Source organism: Elaeis guineensis, chromosome 13 (genome assembly GCF_000442705.2).
Source record: "Elaeis guineensis isolate ETL-2024a chromosome 13, EG11, whole genome shotgun sequence".
Lineage (NCBI taxonomy): Eukaryota > Viridiplantae > Streptophyta > Magnoliopsida > Arecales > Arecaceae > Elaeis > Elaeis guineensis.
Window position 1 is genome coordinate 8,849,016 of NC_026005.2, and position 19,954 is coordinate 8,868,969.

A 19,954-nucleotide genomic window follows, 5' to 3' on the forward strand; every position below is an offset into this window, starting at 1 on the left:
AGGTCCATGAGTATATAAGCACCTCTAAGAGATGGAACCTAAAGAGGGGCGACATGTGGATTGGAAGTGAGAGTATGAAGGATCAATAAGCAAGAGAGATCGTGCGCTCTCGTACCATGTTAAACTCCAACTCAAAACTTAAGATTGTAGGTGTATAAGTCTATGAAAATATAAACACCACAAAGATCCTTTTTTCATATCTGCTATGGGATTACTATCACTCTCTCAACAAACCTGAGCCTATGGCAATCAAATGAGTGCAGCATCTAGACCCCAACAATGATGATGCGATGACAACGATGACTAGACAGCAACAATGAAAACAATGACGATGGTGATCCCAGAGGATAACACTCTCTCTCAACAAACCTGAGCCTATGGAAATCAAATGAGGGCAGCAACTACACCCGAACAATGATGACTAGACAGCAGCAATGAAAGCAATGACGACGGTGATCCCAGAGGTTAACACCCTCTCATTCCCTGCTCCCTCTCCCAGTCGACCCAAGAAGCCTTAAGCTGCCCCAACTCCAATGATCTCAAATTCTCAATCCTAATCTCCACTCACGCACCACCACCAACTAAATCCAATCACCATCCCTACCCTCACCCATCCAGACTCCCCATCTCCCTTTACCCACTATGGCCAGCCCCAACACCATCCACCCCCACCTCTACCAATCCCTCCATCATCTCCAACAACCACCATCCCCTCCATCCTCCATCAGATCCACCACAACACTACCTCCACCACCATCATCATCATCACCATCAGTGCCACCATTATTACGAGCACTGCTTAGCCATCTCCTCCATCATCACCACCACCTCTACATGCCCTATTATCACCACCATCTCCATCACCACATTTACCATGTTAATTTTCCTTTTTTCAGTCAACATTCCATTTTTCCATCCCCTAAGTTGAGACAAAGAAATTGCTTTTTCTTGGTTGCCTCATAAAAATCTATCTTCCGATGACTGGAGCTATTTTATAAGAAAAGAGATCTTTTTGTTCTCTCCCTAATATTGGAACCTCAACTGGGATATCCTTTTGGTTCAATCCAAAGTTTTGCCTCATCTTATTATGTTAATTTTCACTAAGCAAGATCAAAGCAACAACTTGTCTATCTGAAAAATTAATTAAATATTCATTTATAAATGATATTTGAGAATGCAAAATCTCTCAATGTAACAGTCAAAGACAATAAATTCCAAAGTAACTTTTTTCTGGATTATTCGCATGATACACCATCATATTAGTAGAGAATTTTCATTCTCTGGAATTTTATTCTAGAGTATCCAAACAAGGCCTAAAAGTTTTAAAATACAATTTCCTTTTGTAACTTTTGCTTTCTTACGTAGCATGTTGTTTGTGCCATGAAAAGGTTATCATGTATTTGAATTGTTTCAATGTATTTTACTTGTTCTGATGATGCTTATCAACAACAATATTCACATATGAGAAGGCTCATAGTTGTATGATGATGGATCATTAACACGTCTGAATGCTTCGACAAAGAAACTGGTAAGTTACAGAGTTGTCAAAATTCTAGGCTTAAGCAATGTTAAGGCTCATAAGAGTAACTTCATGGCATATTTTGCAAAACTGTTTTACGTTCATGATAATTTGCATTGTTACTTGGTTCGCTTCACACATAAAATATGAGCAAAATACAATCTCAGATATCAAGAACCATGGCTTTCCATGTTGTCATAAGGTCACATCTGGATGTCTGATCACTCCTTTAATCCTCTCAGATTGCCCCAACCACATCTCTAGTTATATCAAATATATGGGATTTTAAAAGATATTGGAAAAGGATGCAAAATGGTTAAGCATCATGGTGACATGCAATAATAACTAAGCTGCAAAACATTAAACAATGGAGCAGTTTTTCTAATTGCCTATAGTCAATGTAATCTCAAATTACCGGGGATAGTGCGACGAATAAACATCAAGCATGCTGGCTATATATTTTGAGTTGGTATTAGCTAGGAAAGTCAATCATGATAGCTATCTATGCTAATATAAATATGGAAAAAAAAATTACAAGCATCTAAAACATAAGTGTTCACATCACAAAACTGACTTCAGCCAAACCCCGCCAATCTTTTTTGGGGAAGTCGAGGCTCGAGCTCAGCAGTTTGGTGCCTATTTCCACCAAACCAAACACATTCAGGTGACAACTTCCTTGGGAAACCCAGTTCCAGCCTATCACTTTCAAGCAAAGATGCCACAAATTAAAGAATTCAAAATGCATTTTCGGTGCAATAAAATGAAAAAGAGTCCCCATTACAAATCAGTGGCCAAGGAGATATCCCATTGTGTTCAATTTTGTTGCCTTTAGTATTACAGAATAAGAAGCAAGATAAGCGGATCACATAGGACTGGACCAGAATAGGGGTTGTCAGAAGGTGCTTCCAGCATTCTTTCTAAATGCATGTTACATGCCTTAATAACTTCAAGAAATGATTTTTGATGATGTCCTTAAGGCCCAAAATATTAGCAACAAAGACAATCAAGTCTTAATGCTGCCCTGATAGATATTAAAAATGAATTTCTCGATAGCAAGGGTATGCTTAAATGTAAGTACCTAAGAGAAAGCATACAAGTTGCATCAATTATTAAAAAGAGGTGGCACTTGATTGAGGTTTTCTGAAAATGTGCACAATTGGAAAAGAAATCTCATTTGACGAAAATTTAAGAAAGAGGGGATGAAGCCCAGGTAATGTGGATGAAAGTCATAAGAAAGGACTTAAAAAAGAGATCATTGAAAGATGATATAGCCCTTGCTAGAAACCAACAGCAAATACCAATTCACAAAGCAAACATCAGAAAGTTGGAGGAATGCTTGGCTATAAATTTTGAAAATATTAAGTGATATATTATTTTCAAAACTCTTATAAGTTGTCAAAATAGAAGGCAGTCCTTGTAGTTGACCATTCTAGCACAAAATATAAAAGTATAGGGATAACTAATTGTGGATTTCTATTCCTAAAACATGAGGACATTTTGAATTTTGAGCCAGAAGAATCTGTATGGTTTGCTTCAATCATATCATAGATCTTCTCTCTCCTCATGTACCACCAGGAGAGGGGAGTAGAGAATTGCTACCCAAGCATGTCAGAATTTGCAAATAGTAGAGGATTTTCCTAGATGGCTTGTGCCAGTATCCATTTGCAGAAGATAAAAGCAACAAATGCAAAACTCGAGACCAAATATAAAATAGTTTCCATGTCCTATAACAAGGACCAACTTCATCTCCAAAAATATTAAAAACGAAACATAGCACATAAAAGAAAAATGTCTTGACCTTAGCCTGCCAACCTCTTCCTTGTGAGATGCAGCAGCTGCTAGTGCAAAACGCCTTTTACCATCCAGTGCTGTTAACCTCTATCTCCAGCATAACCAGAACAAAGCAACAATATAGAGGACACATAAGCATGATTTAAATTAAAATTCAACAAAGTTTAGATTAATCAGATACCTATAATAGGTAAACTGCTAACATTTTCAAGAAAATAACAATACCTCAAATGTGTGAATCAACTCTTTGTCGTCGCTTAAAGAATCATGTGCGGCAGCTGCTTCAACAGAGATGGACATCATCCCTCCCACATCCTGTTAGAAGGTAGCAACTATTCAGTAGCTTGGCAAAAGTGCACTTTACTGCTGAAATGCTTGGGACTTGTTTCTAAATAACCAGAAGTCAGTTTTTTTTTATAGATTAGACACTTCTTTGATTTGATTTTCTTAGTGGTGAGTTTGAAAAGAAAATGTATCTTATTGTTTAAATGCTCAGACTAGGGAAGTCAACAGGGATAGATACCCAAAATTTTACCTGTCCCTGAACCAAATGGAGTAGTTTTAACCAAAATTAAAGGGGGATGGTGTCAACAATGGTTTTAAAAATTAAAAACCATTCAGTTTCAGTTTCGATTTTGGTGAACTTCCTAATCCAAACAAAACCCGAAACCAAACCCGACATTGAACCCAATACCAAACCCGAAACCGAACATAACCAATAATTAATACCCTTGATAGTTGATACCTTCTGTATTTAATGTAAATCCAAACTAGGAACTCCACGAGATAATAGTGAAGATGACTCTCATGTTGATGAGGAAATCTGTAGACCTTTCTTGGTATTAATAAAATTGTAGAATTTAAATAAATGATTGTAAATTATTTTGTGGATTGGGGAAGGCAATATGGAGGATTGGATTGTTCACTAAAATTCTCTTGTATGGGAAATTTATCAATATGTTTTCTTTGATATAGTTGAACTTGTTTTTAACTTGGATTATTGTATTTGTTGGCTAGTTGTATTATTATTTTTGAATTATTAAGTTTGTCTGATGATGGTGTTCTTAGTTTTGGATATATTTATTAGTTGAGTTGGTATGAATCAAGATTCGCTGACAATCCTGTGCAAGCTAGCCCACGGTATAGATCGGTACACCTCTGTACCAGATCATACCAAATCCGAACTGACATAGAAACAAAAGTGGAGGGAAGAGAGAGAACCAGAGAGGAAGAACGAGAGAGAGGAGAGGAAGATAGGGAGGGAGAGGGAGGCAAGCAGAGACACCAACAATGACCACCAGAGGACTGTGGAGGCCCTCGAAGGGCCGTCAAGTCCTTAGGGGCTCCACCCTCCTCTGGAAGAATAGACACAGAGAGAGAGAGAGAGGGAGGGAGGGAGGGAGAGAATGGACATAGAGGAAGATGGCCGAGAGGCCGTCAAGGCACTTAGACAGCCGAAATTGACCCCACCGCATCCCCCAAGTCAAAACAAGGGCAAGGGAGGGAGAGGGAAGGGAGAGAGAGGGAGAGAAGGAGAAGGAGATGGCAGGGAGGCTGACAATGGCTGTCAGTGGTTGCTGGAGGGTAGTAGTGGCCACCGAAAGGCCGCGGAAGCTTGATTCCTCCTCTCTTTCTTTCGTCGATCGAAACAAGGCAATTGCCTCTATTTTGATTGCGATTTTAAATTTTTTTTGCCGAACGCACAAAGAAGCCTGCAAACCTGTTGCAACTTCAAGCAAATCTATTGCCAACTTCACTTAAGTGAAGTTGCCAACTTGGTTTCACTGTTTGTCAGCAAAAATAAAAAACCAACCCGATACCTAGCAAAAAATAAAAAATCAAAACAAGGCGAAAGTCCTATTTCAATCAGCCGACTCTAGCCTCTGAAGGCTTTATCTCCCTCTCCCCTCTCCTTCCCTCCCCTGTCTCTCTCTTTCTCTCTCTCCCTTCTCCCTCCCCCTCTCTCTCTCTTTTCCTCTCTTCCTTCCCCCTCTTGCTAGGTGTTCAGAATTCCACACCAAAACCATACTGGTGAGTTGCCAATATGGTTCGGCACGCTCCGAATCTTTCGATTCGAGATGGTTTGGCAAACCATGCTATGAATTATATTATGAAAATTATAAATCATGTCTTTAATCTGGTTATATATATATATGTGAAAATTTTGAAATGGATTAAAAAAAAAATTAAACTGTTTTCAACTTTTCCATTTTGATTTTGTAGTTTTTTTTCGATGGTGGTCATGGTTTTTTTTTTTATTTCACAAACTGTTCGATTTCGGTTTTAGGGAGTGGCGATAGATCTTGAATTCAGCTGCGGTTTTTTTAGTAACCACACCGAATCTACCTCGTTAACATCCCTAGCTCAGACTTGTTTCCAAATAAGCAGAAGTCGGTTTTTTATTTATGGAGCAGAATTTTCTTTGTTTTCTTTTTTGTTGGTTCAAAACAGTAGCCAGTGACATTACAACAACAATGAACCAAGAATTATGCAATAGCATGAAGATGGTCAACTATTGGCTAACCTTCAAAGTTGTGTTTAAGTTGTTCCTTGCATTGCTGAGAAGTTTTATTTTGTCATGATTCTCGATCAGTGTTTGGCATTCTTGACACAGGCTGTTACAACATAATGCAAAGATTTAACATGCATGGACACAATATTAGCCTTAGTTTGGGAAAAAAGGGATAACAGAACCAAAACTGAGAATTTGAGACTACACATCAGGTATTGCAGAAACAACAAAGAGAATAACATGTGATGCAAAAGTGCTTACTTTTCAATGGACAAAAAATTGTCACGCAGCTGGTTTATCGTTTTCTGAGATAAAGCCAGTGCCTCTATGCCAGCATGTGCCTGCTCAACCTGTTGAGAAAGTTGAAAAGTATGCAGACAACCATGAAAATCATGAAAGAAAGAACGACAGCTCAACTATTGTACAAACAAAAATTGTAATTGTTTATATCAGTTGTAAGCTGTGTACTGTTTGCATCAGTAAATGTTTCCCTGCTTCAGAGACTCTCTTTCCCACCCATATAGGGTGTTGGAAACAACATTTGAAGACAAAAACTGTAAGCATTTATTTGTAGAACAAAGATAACACTACCTGCTCCGCCACCATTGTGCTGAGCTGTGCGTCATTTGCCTGGAAGCACAGAACAAGTGTAATCAGCGAACCTAAGAATATAACTTCTAACCAAATAGACAGCATTTTGGTCTAATGAGAACCAGGGTGCACACCTAGAAATTGCACCAACTTTAAAGAAAAATTACTACCTTCATCATGGTTTAAAGCATCGATACACCCATTACTCCACCAATTTTTTTGTCCCCTTTCAAAAAACTTATAGCGAAAATAGAACTACCTATCACGGACATCATTTATCAGCATAAATTAAACTATTATAATTAGCATGGATCGAGTCAATATTTTTCTTATTCAATTTAATTTTTCAGATGCATTCATCATCCTCTTGGTACCAGAACATGCTTGATTTCACGTTTTTCTTTTAAAAAAAGAATCCTTTTGACATACCATACTTAATGCTGATTAAATAGATTTATTAAAAGCAAACAAAGTGTTATGAGGACGAGGCATTGATCCTCCGACAGTGAACGATATCAAACATAGCTCAATAGCTCTCAAATAATAAAGATCATATGCTTCAGGAAAGAACGAAACAAGACAACAAAAATATTTCGTGATTTGGCTCAATCGTATCAAAGAGTCATAACTTCCGTGGGAATCAGGATACGTCAAGGAAGGCGTCACGTGGGCATCAAAATTCATTGAAACCCTTCCTCCTTCCTCTTCTTATCAAATTCATCACATTTTTCCTCATTTTTCCTCGAATGTCCTCCAATTATATGCAAAGTTTCTCAAAATTTGTGATTTATCTTTCGTCACTCCTATTTTATCGTCGAAATCTTGAAAGCATTTCACTCTTTCAAATCAGAATACGGTGAAATTTGGAGGAGGAGAAGAATTGGGGAATTCCAGACCTGCTGGCGAGAGAGGTAATCGGATTTGATAGAGGCGATGGAAGCGAGGTGCTCCGGCAGCTGGAGGAGCTTCGCCACCTCGCGGACGGCAGCCTCCTTCGCCTCGATGCCCAGATCCTCCATCACTACACACCCTCCGGTCGCCGATCTCCGCAACGGATCGAGTGATTTCCAGGCTCGAGGACTCGCCTTCAGACAAGAGAGAGAGATTATTAGGAGAATTTCGTTTCTTTGGTGCGGGGAGCATAGATGTTTGATTTTTCCATAGAAACGAGCAGTCGGTAAGAAAAATATTTAGCGGTCCGTATAATTAGTTAATTTACTTTGAGGTCCGTAATTTATTTGTAATATATCAGACTTATTGGTTAGGGATGCGTCTAGGGGTAATTTGGATAATTTTTTCATAAGACTTTCTTTATGAAAACTGCACATCATGTGCAGTCTCCAGAGAAACATGTATTCCGGATCTGATAAACATTTTCGAACACACCCATAAATTCATTAATGATTCTTGTTGCGGCATACTTTGTATGGAGGCTGCAAACTGCCTACGATCTTTACATAAAACCTAAAATCAAGAAAATAAAACTTAAATGCTTCAAAAGGACTCATATTTGCCCCTTAAATCCTGCGTGCTACTAGAGTATAAGTGTGATTCTCCCTCTACTAGTGAGATTAAGCTTAATTTAGATATATCAATGAAGAGTGATATTAAAGTCGAAGTTGGTAATTATCTATCAAGATTGTTATAGAAGAGTTAATAAGGTTGATAGTATCTATTCCACCTCAAGCACCTGAATCTTCTTTATATGCTACAAGTTGAGACTTCGACTTCAACTTTGTAGCTATTCTAAGAGCATAGATCCTCTACTGTGCACTACATGATACAGTGTATAGTACGTATCGTCCATCATGTGATAGATAATTGTGAACAAGATGTAGATTGTGCAATACACACCGCACGTGGCTGCATCAGCCATCCATCGTGCAATAGAATGGTGCGTATGATGCACCGTATAATACGGTACATCACAGGTATCACAAAAAATTTGTGCTCCTATTTTAATTACTAAATAGATGGATATTTCATCTTGATTCTCGATGCATACATAGTGCTTGACTTTGCTATCCAAATTTCAATCTCCAGCCTCGAGAAAAAGCAAACATATAGTGGATTAACTTGTTAATATCAGATCTAATTCTGATTATCATGTGGTCTGAATTGACTCTAGTGAGAGATATATCTTTTATATGTCTACAAGTGCGGAGGCCTCTTTCTATATTTTGACCCAAAAAAAATTATGAGCGGAGTGAAATCTATATAAATATTATTGATTGTGTTCACAGATTTTAGTAAGATAATTCTTATTATCTCCTTTCAAAAGCTACATGCAGTATGGCTAGATTCCTTTATTCACATTTGTTACAAAGAAAACCAACATATATATTGGTTGGCAAGTTAAGGATAGAGTTCAAATTTTGCTTTCGGAGATATCACTACTATGCCATTTGATTTTTACTCTTATATTAGTTAATAGTGATCATTGTAACTTTAGATGTGCCCAGACTTCAAGCTTTCCTACCAACTTCAGGCTTTCCTACCAAAGCATTTGATCTTTATTTGCTTGATGCTATAGGCTATCTTTGTGTACTATATGTTGGGTTCTATTCCAGTAATTTTGTAAAAACTTGCTAATATTTGTATACAATTTGAAATGAAAGTACCATACAAATGAAATGGTTTTTAAAAAACTAAAATAATACAAGAAATTAAATAGGCATGCCTTGAACAACGAGTATTGGAATGCTATCTTAATAAAGAATTTACTCTTTTTTTTGAAAATATTTGATAAGGTTATCCCAAGGTATAATAAACTCAAGTCAACTTGGAACCTCCTATTATAAGTATAATCATATGAAGGTTGATCCAAAGTACACCTTTAGTTGCTCAAGAATGAAAAGATAAATAATAGAGAATAAATGATAGAAAAAATAGAAAATTGAGAGAGAATTCATCCTCCAATGCAAGTATGTGGCAAGGTCGTCCTCAAGAAATAACAAAGATTGCTCCACCTTAAGTCTCTTATAATGAGCATGATAGTATGGAGATCTAATTAAAAAGACTTCTTTAGTTCCCAAGAATGAAGGAGAAAGACAGGTAAAGAAAAAAAATGATGGGGAAAACAAATTGAAAGAGAAGAAAGAAGCTTCAGAAAAGAAGAATAGTTGATTTATGATATATATATGTATTTAGCATCATACTAAGAGAGAGCACATACATGATCATCAGCTCAAAATCTACAAATTCCAACGAAATATAGATTTTTAGATTTCAATAAATACAAATCTATTTGCATTTAAGTATTTGACATATGGATTTATTAAATATAGAATTTAAAAATCTAAACCTTTTAAAAGTAAAAGTAATAAAATTTTCTAACACCATGGTGGCAGAATAATCCCACCCCCACCCCCACCCCCACCCCCACCCCTTAAAAAAAAAAAACTTTCAAATTCTCCTTTCTAATAGGTAAAAGATGTAATAAATAATTATATATCTTTTTCTTCCCCCTAACATTTCTCCAGTGGACTGCAAACGGCCGTTTTTCTATGAAACTGCTGTTTCATCCTCCAAACTCCCGCAAAACCAGGGACCCATAAATAGTTTCTATTAACCAGTCATTCCAGCATTTCATGGAGAAAATTAGGCGCTCCTCCGCCCCCTCTTCCTCCTCCTCTGTTCTCTTTCTTCTTCTTTATTGTCAAACTGAATCCACGGCGAGGGCCGAAGCTCTCTCCAAATCCAGAACCTTTTCCAAGGCCTACATCTTCTCTCTACATTTGAACCTAATTCTCTTTATTCCCACTCCACTGCTTCGCCATCAGGTGCCGGATTCCCAAAACTTCTTCATCTTCTCAAGATTTCACTGCGTCTGATTGAAAATTTATCGTTTCTGCCAAAATTATGTGTTTTTTTGATATTAAAGAAAGTCCAGGTGTTTTTGGGAATTCCTTTGAATATATTTAGAGAAACAATGAGGGGAAAGAGGACTAAGCCGCGATGAGTTCGATGATAAGAGGTAGGTATTCAGTTAAGATTGTTAAGCTGAAAGAATGTTACAAGTCTTCATTTCCAATAAGCTTTGTTAATCTATTTGAACATGTAACGTTTATTGCTTTATCCTGATAGAACTATCTCCATTTCTATTAAATCCTTTTGATCAGCATTATTCATATGTGCAGTTCTTGTGTCTAATACTACAACTGAAAAAAATCTTGTTCAAGAGAAGCGAAATGGATCATTTTGTGGTATCAAGATTACAGGATAACAGTTATCTTGAGAAACTGTATTAGTAGACATATCTATACATACATGGCCTCTAAGATAAGCTGCTACATGTTTCCTTTTTTTTTTTTTTCCCGTTTTTCCTTTTGATGCAAGAGATGTATTTGTTCTGTGTATTTTGCTGACAAATTTCTATGAAATGGGACGTAGTGGTCAATGAACTGGTTCTCTAAACCATGATAGAACATATACATCATATTTAAGATGGTGTAGTTTCTAAATATCGACCTTGATTCTCATCATTTATCGACTTAATTGTATAGATCACAATGGATGTTGTCAAGATCTTTTAATTATGTTTTTCCAAAGATACATTAATATACTCTTGTCCTGTTCTTCTAGGCAAACAATAGACTCTCAGAACAATAGAAGCTAAGTTCTCGTCATTCTACAAGTAAATGCTATTGGTTTTTTCCCTTTGAATACCGTTTCCAACTCATTGTTCAGGTCGCCAGGTCCTTGATGCATCATGCATTATTCTGTGTCATCACTAAAAGATCCAACATGCAGAATTTTATTTTTCTCAGTTTGCTTCTGTTGGTGCCCCATAAAACTAAGGCATGGTTGTGTTCATGCATGTTATGTTATGGCGTAAGCTGTGCCAAGAATTTGGAATACCAACGGAGAATCATTATAGATAAAACTTCGGAACAATTTTAGCACAGGTTTAAGAGTTAGCCCATACTGACTGTTTTTCCATACTAACACATCATTCTCAATTCATGTTTTCTGAAATCTAAATCTACATTCCCATTGATGTTGTAGTGTAACTTAAGTCTAACATTAAAAAGGCAAATGTTTTTTTTCCTCCTTTTCTTCTTCTTCTTCTTTTTTTTTGGGTGGGGGGGGGGGGGGGTGTGCGCGGCGATAGAGAGAGAGAGGTGTTGGGGATGTTAGGGAGAAGGGGGGGAGTGCTGCTGGAGATGAGAAGGGGATGTGAGCTACAAACTTTTTCCTTTTCCAAGTTTTTCTGCTAATTAATAGTGTAAGGGGTTTGGAGGAATGATGATGTAACTTCATGGAAAACACTTAGGGAGGAAGAATTTTCGCCCTTTTGTTTTGAGCAAACTTTTTTTCACCCTTGTTTGGTTTAGAATTTCATTCTGCTAATTTTTATTGTGAAGGTATGATCCAGGTGAGCCTCCTATGTAGATTCAGAATTTTTCATGAGTTTGTTTTTTAAAAAATCTCCACTTGGTTGAGCGTACCAAGTGGTGAACTTGATGATGCAAGTGCACTGGGTCATGATCTGGATTCTAGTCCTGGTCTGGGTTTTAGAGTTATGCCCGAGTCATCTAGCATTCTAGGTAATTTGGGGCCATAGCTTCCTATTTTGAGACTTATCTGCTTCAGTGATGAATTTTATCAGTCATAATTCTAGTTGGACAGTCTATGGTTTTAAGTGATCCATAACCTGCCTGAACCTTCTAGATTGGGAACCTAACCTTAACCCGTGGATCTAAAGTTTAGAACACTATCAAGTCCAAGCCAAGCCGTCTATGGTGGATCCAACCTTGTCACATCCACCGACATCCCTGTTTATGTTGTACTTTGGGCCTTTTGACATTATATATTTTTTTTGTTTTTGTTGTTATGATACAAATCAGTGAAATTAATGTGCTTTGAATCATATGTTGAAGGCATCCTCGGTGAAACTAACATAGAAACTAAAGCTTGTAGAGCTAAATTTGTATGTTGATATAAAATCTTTGAAGAAATCTACAGGGGTGGGTGGATCGTGGGTCAGTCTTCAGATTTGGTTTAAGTGTGTCTTTGAGAGAAAATAAAAATATTTTTTAACAAGGAAGGCGGAGCCAGAATCGGGACCTATGTCGGTTGGTCAGCGGTACGAGTCGGTATGAATCTGTATTGGATTGGACCGACATGAACCGATATAGAGGAAAAAAAGGAAATTGGAGAGGAGGAAAAGAAAGAAAGAGAGAGATAGAGAGAGGGGAGAGAGAGAAAAGGAGGGAGGGAAAGTCGCTAGAGGGCCTCCGTGGCTACCGGACGATGCAATTGAGGCCTACGGCGCCATAGGCATGAAACAGGGGCGATTGTCTCTGTTTCACAGGATTTTTTGAAAAACCCCATGAAGCCGGCACACCCATTGCCAGCTTTATTGTTTGTAAGTTTTTTTAAGTGAAGCTAGCAAATCCGTTGCTGGCTTCACTATTCATCGTTGTTTTTAAAAAAAACACGATGAGTGAACAGGAGCAGTCGGCTCTGTGATCGTGGCTGCACCTCCCTCTGGTACCGTCTCTCTTCATTTCTCTCTTTTTCTCTTGATTAAACGTCCTATCGGGCGACACTGAGCCATGGAAGCCTTTGCGGCTCTCCAGTGGCCTCAGCGGGCCATTGTCGGTCTCCGGCGGCGTCGTTCCCTCTTTCTCTCTCCCTCCTCTCTCTCTCTTCCTCTTTTTCCCTCTCCCTCCTTTCGTGTTCTAATTTGTTCGGCCGAACCATCTTGGTTTGCCGTTGGTACGGCTCCAAACATCCTAAACCATCCGGTTCAAGATGGTTCAACGAATCCTATTCTGTAACTTATATATTGCATAACCTCTGGATGAGTGTTGCGCATGAACTAACCTAGATGGATGGGCCTTAGAACTTTGGTTCTAAGACAGAGTTCAGCATTCTCCATCCATGCATTGCTGAGCTTGCACTTATTTTTGCCCCCAACTCAGGCATAGGTTTGCAAAAGCCTGCCCGTTGCAATCATTTAGGCAAGAAGAACGAGAGTTGCCGCTTTGGAGAACAAGTGAGAGAAAGAATAGTGTCAAAAGAAGTGGAAGATAAGCATGAGTTCCTAAATTTAAAACAAAAAGTTTTTTGACAAAATTTGGTAAACTATGTTTAAAGTACTGTCCCTAAGGTCTGGAAGCACTGAATTTGATTTGTTTCTGACTGTGTATCTCAAAACATCCAATATGGGGGAAACATATTCTAGTGTCTATCACATAACCATGTCCAGATTTCAAAGAGGAAATCTGATTGCTTCTGCAATCCTTCGGATTATTATAATGGACCAGGAACTGTCAATCTGAGAACTTAGTAATACCTGCTCACATCTGAACTGTCAATCTGAGAGCCAGTTGAAAGCATGCTGAGTTTGGAGAAGTTATATATAATCCTGAATGGGCTCACAAGGGATGCTAGGAAAGTAGTATATTTGGTGAAGGGACTAAAAGCCTAGCCTGACCTAATCTCAGCATGTGTTCACCACCATTTCACTGCACAACAACATAGATAAATTATCAAGATCACCTCTAAAAATTTTGAAAATATAATTATATATCTGCTGACAGGACATCACTATCTCTTTTTTCCATGCTACCACGATAAGGTGGACTGCAGAAGTTCATTTTAGTGCAAAATAAAGATATTTAACTGATTTATAGGAGTTTTAAAATTAAGAAATTCCTCTTCTGAAGGTTCTCTTCCTTGTGCAAAAGTCTAACCTTTGAATGTGGTCGTAGCTATGATGGGGACTATGATGGAGATCTCCGCAGCCTTGTGATTACCTATGGGATCACAACACATGCTGCACTTTGACTGCAACAGATACTACTCTTCTGAGTCTCCCTTTTGCCTTTACCCAAAATGAAGCAGCCTTCTTTTGAAATCTTATACAATGAGCAGTGACAGTTTGCACCTAATCCTGTATATTCTTGCACAGTCTTGTTTCCTCTATTATGTAATTCTTGAGGATGTACACTCTTAACCTTCAATTTTTCTCATAAATTCTGGTGAGTAATGCGGGCCTCACCCATTAGTCCCATTCTTCTCAAAAAAAAAAAAAAAAAAAAAGGAAAAAGGAAAAGAAAAAAAGAAAGAAATGTGGCAGTAGTTTGGTTGTGCTTGATGGAACCATCCGCTTTCCAAAGGTTCCCTCAGTAGCAGACAAGCTCTTTTAATGGGCACTCTCAGAGTCAGAGCTGTAAAATTAGGACTCACATGCTGCATGTTAAAAATAATAAGCAATGCACATGGCCTTCACTTGAACTTTGGACAGGAGGAAGAGAATAGGCTTTTCTTCTGTCCAGTTAACAGAGATTAGAGATCTTTCTACCATGGCCGAGCTCACCCAGCAGATGAAGAACAGCTTCTTCCCCACAGCTGACAGCATCAAAGGTGGCAACAATGGCAACCCTCAAGATAAAGGTAGGTACCGGAACAAATGAATGAAAAATAGAAACCTTTCTTTTATGTTATGTGTATTACAGCTTTATATTTTATCATTCAATTTCTTACATTCTTAAATCTTTAGGCACCGAAGATACGGATAAAGCCAAGTTGAGAACTCTGCAGGTGATTACTTTTCTCACAAAAATAATTTAGAATTCTTCAATCTGTCAACTATTTTAGTGGTATTTTGGCTTAAACTTGGTTATGAATGGATGCTCAGGATAGAGGGATCCAAGTAGCAGCAGTACGTGGTCCAAAGCCCCCAGGTCCAGCAAAAGCACCTCCCCCACAGACTAATTGAGTAGTATAGAAGCATGGGTCATGTCATTAGCAGCTTCCTTCTGATCTTCTACTGTAGAATCTGGTTGTTTAGTTTGCTGGGTTGCCTTAAGCGTGAAGCCTTAAATCTTTGGGAGATGAGTGTCTCATGTCTGAATCTTAGTTATGAAACATGTTTAAGTTTGTTTACTGCAGTCTCTAATATGTAATAAAGTGCAGTTAATTGATGCAAAATATATAAAACATGATCATTTGTCATAAAAAGATGCTGTTCTGTCTGTGCTCTATAGGATTCTTGCCTGCTTTTCATTTGGTTGGATTACTCTTCTCTAAAGCCATTAGTTATTGTAAATCTAATCAACTTCTTGCATGATAAGATGTTCATATCTTCTCTACTCTCTGCAGCTTGGGACCCTCTTCTCTTTTCCTCTTGCTTTCTTTTGGTTGCCTTGGAGGGGCTATCTTTTGTATACTTTCCTCTATCAATGAAATGGTTGGCTTCTTGCCACCCAGTTTCTTTGAAACAAATGTACAGCAAGTTACATTGAGTGAGGTAGTTGTGGCAAATATATGTAGTCAAACATAGCTCAAGCATACCACATACCTTGTCAAGCAAGCTGGATTACATGCTGCTGCTGCTACTCTGTGAATCACAACCAGCTCTCCTGACACATCTCCACTGTATTCCAGTCAAGGGACAGGTAGGAGAACAATTGGTTTTCTGAGTCCGGGGAATGCAAAGTCTTTGATCAGAGCTGATAAAGGACAAGCCGGATTCTATGAGATAGTAATAACCTTGATGCTACAAAATTCACGCTGTAATAAAATGGACCTATGTTGCAAATCATGTCAGAGTTTACAGACATCCACAAATTTGTATTGTATCAGCAGTGGGAGCAAAAATGATGATTCTAACCCATTCTCAATGTTGAATATATCATACAACAATTCTGCACGTTGTTTCGCGCATTACCACGGATTTACATCACCGACACCCATCCATTTCATCCTTGACCTGTTTGTGAATCATTTCCGTACGCCTAAATTTTTTTCTTATATAATAATGAGACGCAACAGCTTAAATACAGCTATTCTAAATGCATCTGATATCCTCTTCTCACTGAAAAATCATGAATCTCCAAGTCCTCCGAGCACGACTCAATCTTGCTTTTCTTGTTTCCATCATGCGGTGGACCAAAACGACACCCAAAGGCTTAATTTTCTGTAAGTAATAAAAGGTACAAATGTGGGACAGGAGTTAGCTGAATGATTGGATACACTTTCTAGATCAGCTTTTCCTAATCTTGCAGTTCATTTGGTAGAATCCAGTCGAAACCATACATATACCTACCTTTTGTTACACATTCTTTATATCAAGCTTACAAACTAACTACAAGTGAAGAACATTAACAATAGCATGCATATATGAACATATACATCTTTGCATTAAACGTACATGTATGTGTGTAGCTAGACTAGAATAAAATTGATCGGATTTGCACTTAGATTCGATCAGATTAAAATCGGACAATATGGATCCTACACAAAACATATATCCTATCAAAGTTAATTAATACCATCTCTGGGCGCACACATTACATTGAATCCTTCACAAGTTAACAAGGCCAACCCAAAACATATATCATCCTAACAAGCCCAATATTAACGCTTTGTTTGGATCGAGGGATTCAGAAGAAAAGGAAAATGAGGGATTTCTTTTTTCTTGTTTGAATATTAATTTTTGAGGGAGGGGGAGGAAAAGAGAGGGATACCCCTCTTCCTCCCTTTTCATTTGTTAAACTAGTTTCCTAATTCTCCCAATTTGGAGGAATTGAGAGGGAAAGGAACATGAGACAGATAAAGGACAAAAATACCCACAAATCTTCAAATAAAGCTGGGATACAATGATCTTTTTGATTTAAAATGTCTATCCCCTTCCTCCTTTTCTTTCCCTTATGAAGACTATCCAAATAAGGATGATGTTTCTCCTTCCTTCCTTCCCTTTTCTTTTCTTTCCCTTACGAGGGCTATCCAAAATGCAAGGCCCTATTTGAATTGTTTCATTGAATCTAATGGAAGAAAGCAGTCCATTTGCATGCATCTCCACCGAAGGAAGAAAAATTGGATTAAGGTAATATAATGAGCTCTAGCACAGATTCTCTGCAATGGGCACATGGCACCATAGGACATAGTGCACTCATGGATGCCATCGATCGCAGGATGGATGGTCAGGCATGAGCACAGGCTATGCGGTGCACACCATACTTATTGTTTGATGGCTGTCCATCTTGCAGCAGGGGATCCGTGCTCAATGAGCCCACACTTGGGAGGAAGATAAAGAATGCACAATGAGTGTGGTACCACAAAGATAAAAAGAGGCATGTGATCATAGAGGTGATCAGGGATTCAGAACTGACCAGCTCCAGTGCATGCCTTTTTTTTCTTTTATAGTGCTTGTACCGTCTGCTGTTGACACCCGGCCAGACCTTCACACCTTTCCTTCGTGTGGTCTTCTTCACGCAACTGTGGGGGACGGATGTGCGCAAAAGGATGAGCAACCAGTGCACATGGCCTCAAGCTTTTCTTTACTGTTAACCCACCAAAGCTAGTCTTTATATAAACCCAACTAGCAAGGAGAGACCATATAGAATAAGAGAAGATCAGAAACACTCCAAAGAATAGACCATTTGGTGACATCTCTATGGCCGAGCTAGCTCAGCAGTTGAAGGTTAAGCTCTCCAACCTTGTTCAACGCGTCACAAGCTTCAAATTTGGCAGCTCCAAGGAAGAAAAAGGTGGAGTATATCATACAAAACATGAAACATACTCGCATGGAAAAAGAGTTTTCTTTTTTTTTTTTTTGAATCATAATGTCTTTATAGCAATACTTCTGATAAAGATATTTGGTTTTATGCTCAGAAAACTCGGGTGAAGGGAATGCTAAAGTGGGATCTACGATAGTGCAGGTGATGCATATTTAATTTGATTCCAGCAATTATGCTTATGAAATAAATAACATGACGAAGAAGTACGTATTATCATAAAAAGGAGAGCGGAGAACACTACGCACCGTTGGAACGATACCATGTATACATGTAGATAGGCAAATTAAGTTGCCACAACACATGAATGACACCAGGAATTACTTGATGTGCTGGCTGCCCATGCGCACTACATCAATTTATTAAAATAGTTACACTTTTCTTACTTTCAATAGCACTTTTCTATGCTGATAAAAACTTATTTTCTTGCAGTGGCATTTGACATAGGGGACACATCAAGGAAGAGTTGGTCATAGTACATAGAAAATAGGTGACATTTGCCCATACAAATATGCAGTACAAAGCGTGCCTGTCACTCTTAAGGCCTTAGCTGCCAGGATCTTAGATCTACATAAATCATTAAATGGAAGAAATGATTAACTAAAGAACTCATAACAACTTTTTGGAGTACAATCTTGCCATTCATAGGGCTGTTACAATGTCTATGACTTTAGCCTATGCCTGCAAAATGAAAGCAATACCGTTGTTTTGTAAACTATAGTGACATATGTTGTTGCATTATTAGTATGAACAGCAATATATTGTGCTAGGAAGAAATAAGTGAAAGTTTCAAAATGGTGGTTTTAACCATGTTCAATTATTATTTTTATATATTAAAGAAGCTAGGGACCAGGTTAGGTCCTTTGTACAAAAGAATATCGCAGTTTAGCATGTGTTAGGTCATCCATATCAAATATGTTAATTTAGATGTCCTAGTAGCTTTTTTATAGAAGAAAAAAATGAAGTGTATTGTTTCTATTTCTTGTAATAATGATTCTAAGCCACTAATTTTGTTAACATTGTTATTATTATTTTCAGAGTAGAGCTGCTGACATTGATGGTTCTGCAAAAATTCCTGACGTATCCGCAGGCCATGGGCCAGAGCATAACTGAGGAGCATTTGGTTTCAGCAAGATGGTTGCAAAGTCGCATGCTAACTTTGATGTTTTGTGTCTAGCTTATTAGAACCAAATAAAGCGAGATGCTAAGTATGATATGCTTTTTGTTTGTTTTGTTTCCGTTTTTTCTTTCTCTTGTTTCTTGTTAATCGTGTCATTTCCTGTTTCCCCTATCTATATTTGGCCCACATTGTGAGGAAACTAAAATGGTGGCTTGAATTTGTGCTAATTTGCCCTAAACATTTCACTGATTATTGAAACTCCTAAAGAAAGTGGAATTGTTTTATAATTGCTAGTTGTTCAACGGTAAGGTCGATCGATTTATTTCGCATACAATTGATAGTTGGTGAAAGTTTTTGAGATTGTGGCCAATCATATGGAAACCACTTTATGGATTGCTACATCAGATATTCCTTCTGCCTTTTTTGCATATTATGTTTTCCGATTCACATGGATATATATTTACTCGATTAGTTTAATAAATCTAGTTTTACCAAGGAAAAAGTTTTTAAGATCAATGAGGAATTTGTCCCACAGTCCAAGAGAATGAAGACAGGCCCCTCCCAAGACTGAGTTGCTAACCCTGAACTGGTCATATTTATTTGTTATTTGGAGAGTATTCAATTGTGCGATGATCCCGGCGGGCCACCTGCAGGGATTAGTTCAAATGACTATGTAGAAATGGAACTAGCTCAAACTTGATGTCGAACGACTAGAACTAGTGAAGCCCGATAAGACAAATTCTAACCAGAGGAAAACTAGAGAAAAAAAAAAATCAAAAAGAGAACTGCATGCCCAAATTCTAACCAGCAGCAAACTAAAAATAAGCCCAAAAGAAGAGGGTGCTACCTGGCTTATAAAGCTTTGTTTGAGCAGTCAAAAGGACTTAAGA

At 38.0% G+C, this 19,954-nt stretch overlaps 1 protein-coding gene and 2 long non-coding RNA genes across 3 annotated transcripts in view; 2 read left to right on the plus strand and 1 right to left on the minus strand.

The window, feature by feature from the left end:
• LOC105056523 (exocyst complex component SEC6) overlaps positions 1-7,587 on the minus strand; it is a 35,781-nt gene extending 28,194 nt beyond the window's left edge. The window contains exons 1-6 of the mRNA XM_010938742.4: positions 7,310-7,587; positions 6,414-6,452; positions 6,084-6,172; positions 5,835-5,925; positions 3,536-3,625; positions 3,318-3,397 (exon numbers count right to left, since the gene is read on the minus strand). Of these exons, the coding sequence (XP_010937044.1) occupies positions 3,318-3,397; positions 3,536-3,625; positions 5,835-5,925; positions 6,084-6,172; positions 6,414-6,452; positions 7,310-7,432 (512 nt within the window). The 5' untranslated portion in view covers positions 7,433-7,587. The remainder of the gene's footprint in view (positions 1-3,317; positions 3,398-3,535; positions 3,626-5,834; positions 5,926-6,083; positions 6,173-6,413; positions 6,453-7,309) is intronic.
• Positions 7,588-9,946: 2,359 nt separating this feature from the next.
• LOC105056524 (uncharacterized) lies at positions 9,947-16,012 on the plus strand. The gene is made up of 4 exons (XR_833859.4): positions 9,947-10,389; positions 14,135-14,819; positions 14,926-14,966; positions 15,064-16,012. It is a non-coding gene; the product is annotated as an uncharacterized lncRNA (long non-coding RNA).
• Positions 16,013-17,627: 1,615 nt separating this feature from the next.
• Positions 17,628-19,176, plus strand: LOC105056525 (uncharacterized). Its single transcript, XR_833860.3, has 3 exons — positions 17,628-17,917; positions 18,042-18,088; positions 18,983-19,176. It is a non-coding gene; the product is annotated as an uncharacterized lncRNA (long non-coding RNA).
• The last annotated feature ends 778 nt before the right edge of the window (positions 19,177-19,954 follow it).